At 42.8% G+C, this 12,791-nt stretch overlaps 1 protein-coding gene across 6 annotated transcripts in view; it reads left to right on the top strand.

Annotated features, from left to right (window-relative positions):
- Positions 1-12,791, top strand: part of sox5 (SRY-box transcription factor 5) — a 158,328-nt gene that overhangs the window by 122,371 nt on the left and 23,166 nt on the right. For all 6 annotated transcript variants that reach the window (XM_057855945.1, XM_057855942.1, XM_057855944.1 and 3 more), the window contains one exon: positions 4,464-4,622. In XM_057855945.1, the coding sequence (XP_057711928.1) occupies positions 4,464-4,622 (159 nt within the window). The remainder of the gene's footprint in view (positions 1-4,463; positions 4,623-12,791) is intronic.

Raw genomic sequence — 12,791 nt, 5'->3', positions numbered from 1 at the left:
CAACAACTATGATTGCGTTTCCCTCCTTATTTGTTGATTCACCGTGTGTGTGTGTGTGTGTGTGTATGTGTGTGTGTCACCACACTTGTGCTCCTCAAGCCACCCCAGGGGGCTCTGCGCTGTCACTTCCTGTTTGTTGACATGCACGCCGTCGTGGCGACGCTCAGGGCGTACTCGGCAGTGCCTCTGTCCTCCAGTGTGTGTGTGTGTGTGTGTGTGTGTCGGCCCATTGAGCGAGCTTTGAGTGACGGGAGCTGGCCTTGTAATGGAACTCAATTCAGTCTGCAAATAAAGCGGCCTTTGAAGCACTGGTCCGAATATGGCAGGACACACACACACATTGCGCCTGTGGTCCACTCGCTAGGGGGTGTGGCTGGTGGGAGGGCGACGGGCAGCACAGAGCAACTAATTGAAGCACGGGCTGATCCGATCTCAGCGAGCCGGCCTAGTCGGCGGACCGTCGCGGCCCGCTTCTGCCCCCCCCCCCGTCGCTACGCGCACCGGTGGCGGCGCTTCCTGTCTGCCGAGCGGTCCGCAATTATACTTCCTCCCCTCTGAGTTGAGAAGAGCAGCAGATGCTGCGACGCCAAGCGGAGATTTAGATGCAACACGAGCCCAAGCATCTATTTGCTGTAAAAGTCACTGAAGTGGGCAGAGACATTTTCAACATATTGTGTGCTAACTGTGTACTTACTAATTAGCTTGTCATTATTCTAATTGGCATCTTAATTGCTCTATAAGAAGGGACTGGTCTGTTCAAATTTTCGAAGAAAACCAGGATCCTTTAGCTCAAAAACGTGATGTAATAGAGAAAGTTTTTTTTATAACCAGCTGTCAGACCTAACTATAAAATACTGCTCTGAAATGTTAATAAATTGACGGTCAGAAGTCCATTTATTTAAGTACATTTTTCAAGTTTTGAACCAAATACACTTGGAATCCGCATAGAAATTAAGATTTGAACCCCGAACTGCGAAGCAGAGGAGCTAACCACGAGGGGTGTGACAACATATCGAAATGGTGATACTCTGTATCCAAAAAGGTTATCCATATGCACCTGCCAAGAATCGAGATATCGTTTTAAAAAGGTGTCAATGTTAAAAAAAAAAAAAAAAGGAACCAACAAGTCATTATCAAAATAATCAACTATAATAGTGTCTAAATTAACTCTATGGCTGCCATTGATGGCACTCGACGCCCAATCCATTTAGACTGCGAGGGTCGAACGAACATTCATTCATTCGAAACCAGAGCATTCGCAGTCACTCTTTCTGATTTTCAGGCCGTTTACAAGTCAATTTATGTTCATGTTAGTGCATTTACAGGTCGCTTCCTGTTGAGTTTGAGAGTCGCTGCCCATTCATTTGGAAGATTCCTGCTCCACTTCTTGTCCCGTAACCCGAAATCAACAGGAAGTGACTCATACCGTAGGGCAAATAAATATTTAGTCAACCACCAATTCTGCAAATTGTCCCTACTCGAAAAGATTAGAGAGGCCTGTAATTATCAACATGGGTAAACCTCAACCATGAGAGACAGAATGTGGAAAAAAAACAGAAAATCACATTGTTTGATTTTTAAAGAATTTATTTCCAAATTAGGGTGGAAAATAACTATTTGGTCACCTACAAACAAGCAAGATTTCTGGCTGCCAAAGAGGTCTAACTTCTTCTAACGAGGTCTAAAGAGGCTCCCCACTCGTTACCTGTATTAATGGCACCTGTTTTAACTCATTATCGGTATAAAAGACACCTGTCCACAACCTATGTCAGTCACACTCCAAACTCCACTATGGCCAGGACCAAAGAGCTGTCGAAGGACACCAGAGACAAAATTGTAGACCTGCACCAGGCTGGGAAGACTGAATCTGCAATAGGTAAAACGCTTGGTGTAAAGAAATCAACTGTGGGAGCAATTATTAGAAAATGGAAGACACACAAGCCCACTGATAATCTCCCTCGATCTGGGGCTCCAAGCAAGATCTCACCCCGTGGCGTCAAAAAGATAACAAGAACGGTGAGCAAAGATCCCAGAACCACATGGGGGGGGGACCCGCCAGGGACTCAAATCCTGCACTACCAGACGTGTCCCCCTGCTGAAGCCAGTACACGTCCAGGCCCGTATGCGGTTCGCTAGAGAGCATTTGGATGATCCAGAAGAGGACTGGGAGAATGTGTTATGGTCAGATGAAACCAAAATAGAACTTTTGGGTAGAAACACAGGTTTTCGTGTTTGGAGGAGAAAGAATACTGAATTGCATTCGAAGAACACCATAACCACTGTGAAACATGTTGGTGGAAACATCATGCTTTGGGGCTGTTTTTCTGCAAAGGGACCAGGATGACTGATCTATGTAAAGGAAAGAATGAATGGGGCCATGTATCGAGAGATTTTGAGTGAAAATCTCCGTCCATCAGCAAAGGCATTGAAAATGAGACGTGGCTGGGTCTTTCAGCATGACAATGATCCCAAACACACAGCCAGGGCAACAAAGGAGTGGCTTCGTAAGAAGCATTTCAAGGTCCTGGAGTCTCCAGAGCTCAACCCCATTGAAAATCTGTGGAGGGAGTTAAAGTCCGTGTTGCCCAACGACAGCCCCAAAACATCACTGCTCTAGAGGAGATCTGCATGGAGGAACTGGCCAAAACACCAGCAACAGTGTGTGAAAACTTGTGAAGAGTTACAGAAAACGTTTGACCTCCGTTAATGCCAACAAAGGGTGCATAACCAAGTATTGAGATGAATTTTTTGTATTGACCAAATACTTATTATCCACCATGATTTGCTAATAAATTCTTTACAAATCAAACAATATGATTTTCTGTTTTTTTTCCCACATTCTGTCTCTCATGGTTGAGGTTCACCCATGTTGACAATTACAGTCCTCTGTAATATTTTCAAGTGGGAGAACTTGCACAATTAGTGGTTGACTAAATACTTATTTGCCCCACTGCAAAATGCCCGGAAATCAACATGATCTGAAATGCCCAAAAATTACCTCGTTGCCTAGCATTGGCTGCCACTGATGACCATAGACGTCCAATCCGTTTGAAGTGGGAGGGATGGCAGCGAATGAACGAATGTTCATTCGCTGCCACCCTCCCACTTCAAATGGATTGGATGTCTACTCGTGGTAAACTCATTCCAATTCACAACACAAGCTTGTTTTTCAGTTTATTAGTCGTTTTGTAGAATATCTTAGCCTGATTTCCTGACCAATGTATCGATAATCGTCGTATCGCCATATCGTCAGATCATCGTTATCGTAAGCTTTGTATCGCAAATCGTATCGTGAGGTACCAAGAGGTTCTCATTCCTACTAACCACTACCTCACCATGCTATCCTAACAAGTTCAGACGCCAGTTCTTTTATTCTTAAATCTGTGACAAACTCCCAGTGAATATTGTCAGTGACAGACAGCAGATTATTCCACAGTCAAATATGAGTTCTTCCCAAACTGTTCTTTTTTTTCCCCCTTCTGTGCGCGCCAGCTCGATTGACTCACTCTTCTTATTTGTCTAAAGAGAGACAAATGTCTGTATCACGACAGCAGAGGGGATCGGGAGTTACGGCGGCTGTCGGGGCTGATGGAGAGAGGTGCAAACAGAAAGAAAGATGGAGAATAGCGAAGACGGCATCTCTTTTTTTTTTTGGGCCATTTGCATAAGCAGCCTTTGTTTGGCTGCGGTGGCCGACCGCCAAGCCCCAACAGAAGGATGCAAGTTAAACTATAGAAAAAAGACGGAAGCGTAGTTGCATTCCAGAAAACAAAAATCTGAAATAAATAATCTTAACTATTAAATTGGAAGGAAAAAAAAAACGCGCATGCAAACGCATCTGTTGGTTCTCGCGAAAGCCACGTTTTTTTGCTCTTCAGAAGCCAGAGCGACAATTTGTCGGCATCTCGGAGATTTGTATTAAGCCGCATGAAAGAGACTTGAGGAATACTGAAGCCCCTTCCAAGTTGTCGCAAACACCGCCAGACACTGTTTAGTGTTATTCACTGCGATTGCATAAATAGTCCGACAACATAATGCTGCTTAATTAAATGCGTAGATAATGGCGGTAAACTGTTTTGTTCCTCTCAAAAAGCAGATTTAATTAAAACAAAATAGAGGGAAAAGTGTCCCACGCTTGGCATTGGATAACTTTTTGGGGTTTTCACCTTGAGCAATACTCAGTATGACCTCGATATCCCACGATGCACCTCGAGGGGACATCTCTGGGCCTGTCAGAGAGGCTGTTAGCGCTTCTCCCGAGGGGGTTTGGAAAGAAGGAGGTAAGAAGGAGTGGCGATGTCCCTTTCTGTGTCGCGCAAACAAACCCGGCCACTAATGGCCTCTTCTTCGCGAGCTTTTTAGCTTCTTTTTTGTTTGCGCTCGCCAGTATTCATTTATTCATGCTGCCCCTTTCTCCTCCTTCTCTGTCCATCCCCCCTTTTTTCCCCCTCCCGACACTGCAGCAGTTGTACGCGGCTCAGCTGGCGGCCATGCAGGTCTCCCCCGGGGCCAAGCAGCACGGCCTGGCGTCCCAAGCCAACCTGGGCACGCACTCCCCGCCCACCAACGCACACGCGCAGAGCGACAAGGGCCGTAGCTCCCCGCAAGCTAACAAGACCAAGGTAAACACGAGGTACAAGTACGCTTGTGCGGTAATACTAGAAAAGCCAATTTCCCGACTGAAAAATTGATTGCAAAGGCCAATTTCGATATTTTTATCCCATATGCGACAAGTAGCTGATTGAGCAGAAGTTTTTTTCAAATCCGAACTATGCGGATATAAATAGTAGAGGTCTTTGGGCACCTAACGATTCGATTATAAATCGATTATTGATGACAAGCACAAACCCCTCAAGCTATTAGCTGCTTTCAATGTTTCATACATTATAGGGGTGCACAATATCCATTTTTTGAAACCAATACAGCTATCGATAAATTCCTGCTCCTCAAGGCCGATACCGAAACGATAACCGATTTTATATACCCTAATTTTCAGACTATAAGCCGCTACTTTTTGCCCTCATTTTGAATCCTGCAGCTTAACGTCCAGTGCGGTTTATTTGTTGATTTACTTGGGTTAATAGGTAACGCTGTATTTGACAGAGGCGTCATAAGACTGTCATAAGACCGTCATAAGTATGACATGACACTGTCATGAGCCATTGACTTCATAATACTTGACATGACACGGGAAACAGGACGATCCGTAGGGGGCCTATTTTCAAAAACTATAATTATGACATGACACTATCATGGGCATTACTGAATGCTTATGACAGATGCCATCAAATATCATTCGGCATCAGAGGTTGCGCTAGACATTTTCGTTGTCTGTCATTTTGACTGACAGGGTCATAAAAATCCGGTCATAATCTATTTTTACCCGTCACTTACATTTTTAAAATGATAATGATGACATATTCAATAGTATTTAGTTTTCATTCATTTTTAATTAATATTGTAACGCTTGCTTGGCGGCGAAAAATTAGACACGGAAGTCGTGGTATTTTTCTCCCTCTTTTTACTCTGCTTACCGCCAACAACACCAACAAAACAACAACTCCGCCCCCTATATAGACCCCAATCACCAACATCACACAATGATCTTAATTGTGGTTGTCAGCCCAAAATCTTCTAAATATATATTAAATGCATCTTACCAGATATAAAATGACTACTACATAGTCTGTGGTGATCGTTTGGTGCCCAGATTTCTTGTCGAATTACAGCAGTCCATCTCGCTCTCCTCTTCGGGTCTCTCAAAATACGGTAGAACTTCAAGTCTCTCCGTCTATCTTCTCTGTTACTGCAACCAACCGCCATCCAAGCCTTCACCATTTTGGTTATTACTGTTAACGAGCAGAAAGACACGCCATAATAGGAGGCATGTACGTAGCGGTAATGTGTAACCACGACGAGCTGACACACAATATGGCGTCTCCAGTCAGTGGGGCGGAGTTGTGACGTCATGTGATTGGGGTCTATACACAGGCGGCAATCTAGTCCACCAATTGGATGACCCGCTGGCACACCGGGTGCACCAATAAGAACCTCGCGTTGACGTGTCAATCACGGTGCCGCCGCCAGACCCCGGCGACGCTACAATATTCTGACAGAATAGCCAACGACGTCATGCATTAAGAGAGACAATAGCTAATTAATGTGCTCACTCGCCACCCTGTGGTCTGGGGTGTGAAATGCAACCTGTCAAAATGACGGACGGACTTCAGTTTTTTCCGTCACCGTTTTAAAAAAACGGTCAACGACGGAAAATATTCGGTTAACGCGACCCCTGTCCGGCATATTATGTCATTCTGTCCAGCTGGGATCTTTTACATCCATTCAAAAGTGAGATAATTTGCCTGATGACACTAAATGACATCTGTTCTAAGTATTTATTCATGCTCATGACAGTGTCATAATTATGACTATCTTAGGACAGTCTTATGGTGCCATTGTCAAATAAAGTGTTACCAAACACCAAAACTATCAATTAATGAAACAACCGGAACAATACCTGAAGAAATAGCACAGTACATGAATTTTGATGGCTATTTACATCCGTAGCGCTGCAACGCAGGCTAGGAGGCATGTTGGTCGACAACAATGTTGGCAGCAGAGTTTGACCGTCTCCCCCAAGAGAGAAGTGATGGCCATATGAAGCTTCTTGAAGCAATGAAGCTCTGCAGCCAATTGGTTCAAAGCTTCATAGTGGTTCATTTGGTCTTATGACAGTCTGATGCTGCTGCTGTCGAATAAAGTGTTACCGATGAATATTTTTTGGAATTAAATATCCCATTATACAGTGAGGACTACTTCGTCCTATAGTTCAGTGCGGCTTATCTATGAACAAATGTTGTTTTTGTGTCAAATTTAATGCGTGGCGGCTTATAGTCAGGTGCGCCTTATAGTCCAGGATTTACGGTATATAATTTTTCTATGTATATTCACCAGAGTTTTTGAACACCTGTAGGTCAAAAATACTAGTGGTTGATTCAGCTTAGATTTGCCTTTGACTGAACCAGAATTTTCATGATGACATAAACATTATTATAATGAAAAAAACAAAGACAGTAACAAAACTTTGCATACTGGAAAAACAGGAGTGGAAACAAACACACAAATCCCAATCTGACACCGTGCCAAAAATATTATTAATAGGGCCGATAATATATTATGTTATCGGATTTATTGGGATGACCGATAATTATCGTGCACCTCTAGTTCTCATTCTTTTAATGATAGATTTTATTTCAGTTCACGATAATGTTTGCTCAGTTCGAGTTTTTGTCATGTTGTCATTTAACACACGAGGCTATCATAAAGCCACATTTAAAGTGACTGCAAATTATACAATACACTGCTATTAGTATGAAAGTCCAATTAGTTTCAGTCTTAAAGTGAAAATGAAGGGCACTTTGTCGAGTGCATTCCTCCTCCAAATTTAATTTATTAAAAAAAAGAAAAAAAAACTTTTTTTGTTTTTAGTGAATGGAACAGCCCCAAAATTCAATTAGTTCTTTTTTTGGCTCGTGCCGCACCCCTTGCGCCCACTCAGTTCAGTGAAAATTGGCAAAGTTGCATCCTTGGCTGTGCTCGAGCTCTCCAAGAGGATGCTGATTATATTACAAACGCTTGCTGTAAATCATACCAGAAATTAAAAATGCATTTGCATTCATTGACGACGTGTGGTATAGTATATTGTGTTTACGTTGGCTTTCTCTAGTGTTACGACACAAACGCTGTCAATGTTTGTCTTAATGTGACGTGCGCATGGTCCCTCCTTTCCTGTCTTATCAAACAATCAGCTCTCCTGATAAAACCTCAGCACGACGCCGTATTGCTGTTTGTGCCATTTTCGCAGCTGACTAGCCAATAGTGGCGGCGGGAGTGGAATTCAATGAATTCATGGTCACCCTTTGTGAGCTTGAGCAGCCATCCATACATACGGACACATGCTCTGTTCGTGTCCTAATGTGGTTTCCTCTATTATGAGATGTTCTACAATTAAAAAAAAAAAAATCATAAAATGTCTTTACTCAGTAAGATTTAATCATTTATCATTTTTGCTGAGGATAATGCATAAGCCTCTGAGTGTTGTCTGTCTACACGTGTTGCGATACCCTTAGATTTCAGATAGTTGGCTAATTCTGTTAGCCTGTGTATGGGATATTGCATTGTGCGTGAGCCTTAAGCTAAGAGAAGGTGTGTTGTTTACCGACATTTAGTGTGATTTATAGGCACACTCTAGGGGTGTAACGGTACACAAAAATCTCGGTTCGGTACGTACCTCGGGTTTGTGGTCACGGTTCGGTTCATTTTCGGTACAGTAAGAAAACAAAATGCAAAATATAAATGTGCTGGTCGTTTATTACACACCTTTGTGCTTTCAACAATAGGAACATTAGCCTATACAAAGCTAGAATTCTGCTCAAAAAGTAGCGGGTATTTAAAGATAATACAACAACAATTTGCCTTTCAGACCCCGAGTATTGGTCAGCTTTGTTTCCTGAAAGAAAGAAGAAAAAAGAAGTCCTGTGCTAAAGAGAGAAGCAATCCCAATGACAAAGATTTTAAAATGTATTTTACAAACGAAATGCCTCAATGAATCATTTTTTTTCTCTTTTGAACGGTTTTCAAAAGCTTTATTGGTGGATTTTCTCAAGTTAAAGCGCCACACAGAAATTAATCAATTTAATTGTGTAAGCAGGATCTGTGTATTATTCTTATTATTTAATTACAGGTGTTTTAGCTCATTTCAATGTATTTAAATGGGCTATTATTTATTTCATTGTGTTTATATTTTACAAATGTGATGTAGTATTAATTTATATTGTATATTTTATGTTGTATAACTTTAGTTCCTATGTGAATATTAGTTCCTACTTGTTTTGTTGTGGTAGGAGGGTTTTGTTTTGAACACGGGGCCGTGTTGGTTATTATTATAGCAGAGAAGACAGCAGTAAATCAACAAAGACAAGTCAACTGTGCCCTGATCTACCACTCAAAAGATCTGATGGACTCAAAAAGTGGGTTACGATCGCATATTAGTTTGAAAATCGACCGGATCCACCGTATTTTTACACGAGTGACTTCCGGTCTGCCCAATCCTAGCTACCGGTAGTAGTATTGACGCAGGAGGGTCACGTCTCGCGTCAAATAATAAACTCTGCCGTTCTTTTCGCGTGCCTCGCACTGAGCCGCTTCTGGGACGCGTATATCACGCGGCCACACTGCGACTGGTGTGCATTGGCTGATTGACTTTAACGCCCGCATTTCACTGCGTTCTCCCGTTGACGTTTCTGGGTTATACTGTCCTACCGTGTTGGTCCTCATTATAGTAGAGAAGGCAGAGTAAATATAATCTACACAAAGAAACTGTAACCTGATCGACTCACAGCCTCGCAAAGTAAGGGTTACATTACGTCAGAAACTCGTTAGGTACGCCTCCGTTCCGAACCGAGCACCACGTACCGAAACGGTTCAATACAAATACATGTACCGTTACACCCTTAGCACACCCACAGTTACTGTTGTTATGTGGATTTATGAGAAAACTGCTATATGATGAGATGTTCCACAATAGAAAATGCAAATAATCGCTTTAAACTCATTTAGTTGCAGTATTTCTTTTACATAGGATAAAGAATATAAATCAGGGAATTGCCTGTCTATAAGTGTTGCTTCACCTGCTGAGTTGAAATATAATAGCCTGTGTATTGGAGGTTGCACTCTTGGCTTTATGCTTGTCAGTTGGGCCATTTTTAAGTGCTTTGCTGCCATTTTGTGGGTTATATGGGCAAGTACATTTTTCTTTTATTTGGTATCAATTCCTTAGGGATACTCAGAAGCAGTCCTGTGATTCCACAAAATACCCACATCCAAGAAAAATGCCCCCAAACGGCTATAAAAGTCGACATAAACTCTAGTTACGCGCATTTACTGGCAATAAATAAAAAATAGAAAATCACTATTTAACACCAACACAAGCGTCTTTTAAACAACGACTTCCATGAGTTGTCCGACATTTAAAACAAATGTGTTCATGTGCTCTGGGGTCCGTGCGTGATCTTCCCAATTTCCCCTCAGCCTTGAAAATTCTCACGAGAACAAGCTGTGTGATTCTGTTGACAAGCGGGGTCACATCCACATCATCGCCGGAGCAAACCTACTTCCACCTCCCCGCGCGTCTTATTATCATATATATGGACTTGGGCTGACCCCAGAGTGCTGCGGCCCATGGCGGAGGAGCCGTAATAACCTCCCCCCGCCCGGCGAGAGCGGCTGACACGCGCGCGTACCCCGGAGGGCCCCGTGAAGCCCAAATGGCCGAGTGACCGCTGTGCTCTCTGCTCATCTCTTCTATCATCCGCTATTTTACCGCCCTTCACTCTCTCTCTCTGTTGCTCTCTTCGGGCAAGTGACATGTATATTTCAGAGGTGCCTTTCCCCCTGTGGGCTCCGTCTCAGGTCTCGAGTCATTTAGAGACCCGCTGCCTGCCTTTGCTCACAGCTGTTTGGACTCAGGCACACATCGCTTAAGTGCTTTACCCTCGGGTGAGACACTTGTGCACATTCATGCACACACGCGCAGGTGGTGAAGAAGACACAGTAGTACACACATGCACAAATCACTGCAGCGTTCTTATACACAAGACTGCATCTTTGGATGTATAGGAAACTGTACTGTCACCCTTGGCCTGATTTAAGTTTTTTATGAATCGTTTTAGTTTCATTTATTTTCTATTTCCAAGACCTGGATAATTGTTCCCATGAGGATTTGATGTCAGTAAAGTGTAAATTTGGGGGGATAGAAATTCCAATTTAAATAAAAATATGAACCCACATATTGAAGAGAATTATTATTGACACTGCTTTTCTATTCCCAATTTCATTACACCCAGTTTTTTTCTGCTTATACAGTGGGGCAAATAAGTATTTAGTCAACCACCAATTGCGCAAGTTCTCCTACTTAAAAAGATTAGAGAAGCCTGTAATTGTCAACATGGGTAAACCTCAACCATGACAGACAATGTGGGAAAAAAAACAATCAAATTGTTTCATTTTTAAAGAATTTATTTCCAAATTAGAGTGGAAAGTAAGTATTTTCTCACCTACAAACAAGCAAGATTTCTGGCTGTCAAAGAACTTCTTCCAACGAGGCTCCAATCATTACCTGTATTAATGGAACCTGTTTTAACTCATTATCGGTATATAAGACACCTGTCCACAACTTCAGTCAGTCACACTCCAAACTCCACTATGGCAAAGACCAAAGAGCTGTCGAAGGACACCAGAGACAAAATTTTAGACCTGCACCAGGCTGGGAAGACTGAATCTGCAATAGGTAAAACGCTTGGTGTAAAGAACTCGACTGTGGGAGCAATTATTAGAAAATGGAAGACATATAAGACCACTGATAATCTCCCTCGATCTGGGGCTCCATAAAAGATCCCCGTGGCGTCAAAATGATAACAAGAACGGTGAGCAAAAATCCCAGAAGCACACGGGGGGACCTAGTAAATGACCCACAGAGAGCTGGGACCACAGTAACAAAGGCTACTATCAGTAACACAATGCGCCGCCAAGGACTAAAATCCTGCACTGCCAGACTTGTCCCCCTGCTAAAGAAAGTACACGTCCAGGCCCGTCTGCAGTTCGCTAGAGAGCATTTGGATGATCCAAAAGAGGACTGGGAGAATGTGTTATAGTCAAATGAAACCAAAATAGAACTTTTTGGTAGAAACACAGGTTCTCGTGTTTGGAGGAGAAAGAACACTTAATTGCATCCGAAGAACACCATACCCACTGTGAAGCATGCGTGTGGAAACATTATGCTTTGGGGCTGTTTTTCTGCAAAGGGACCAGGACGACTGATCTGCGTAAAGGAAATAATGAATGGGGCCATGTAACGAGAGATTTTGAGTGAAAATCTCCTTCCATCAGCAAGGCATTGAAGATGAGATGTGGCTGGGTCTCTCAGCATGACAATGATCCCAGACACACAGCCAGAGCCACAAAGGAGTGGCTTCGTAAGAAGCATTTCAAGGTCCTGGAGTGGCCTAGCCAGTCTCCAGATCTCAACCCCATAGAAAATCTGTGGAGGGAGTTGAAAGTCCGTGTTGCCCAACGACAGGCCCAAAACATCACTGCTCTAGAGGAGATCTGCATGGAGGAATGGGCCAAAATACTAGCAATAGTGTGTGAAAAGCTTGTGAAGAGTTACAGAAAACGTTTGGCCTCCCTTATTGCCAACAAAGGGTACATAACAAAGAATTGAAATGAATTTTTGGCATTGACCAAATACTTATTTTCCACCATGATTTGCACATAAATTATTTAAAAATCAAACAATGTGATTTTCTGTTTTTTTTCCCCCACATTCTGTCTCTCATGGTTGAGGTTTACCCATGTTGACAATTACATATTTTCAAGCGGGAGAACTTGCACAATTAGTGTTTGACTAAATACTTATTTGCCCCACTGTATACTGTACCCAAGAAACTACTTTATTCCAAACACACACATCCTCTGTCCCTCTGGCTCTTTTGTCACTCGGCTTGTTTTCCAGATTGTTTCATCAGCCAAGAGAGACACAAAAGCAATTGTATTAATTCAACATTCCCAGCCTCTCACAGGCTTTGGAGGCCTCGCACACATGATTTAAAGCTTGTTGAACAATGCCTCGCACACCCGTACACACAACAAGTGGGTCCAAGCCTCTCAGCTTGACTGTCTCAACTAATTCCTCCACATTGGCATAATGCAGGTTGGCCACCTTCCCACCATAG

Source organism: Corythoichthys intestinalis, chromosome 13, assembly GCF_030265065.1.
Source record: "Corythoichthys intestinalis isolate RoL2023-P3 chromosome 13, ASM3026506v1, whole genome shotgun sequence".
NCBI lineage: Eukaryota > Metazoa > Chordata > Actinopteri > Syngnathiformes > Syngnathidae > Corythoichthys > Corythoichthys intestinalis.
Note: the sequence above shows the minus strand (reverse complement) of the source record. Positions and strands in the feature narration are given on the sequence as shown.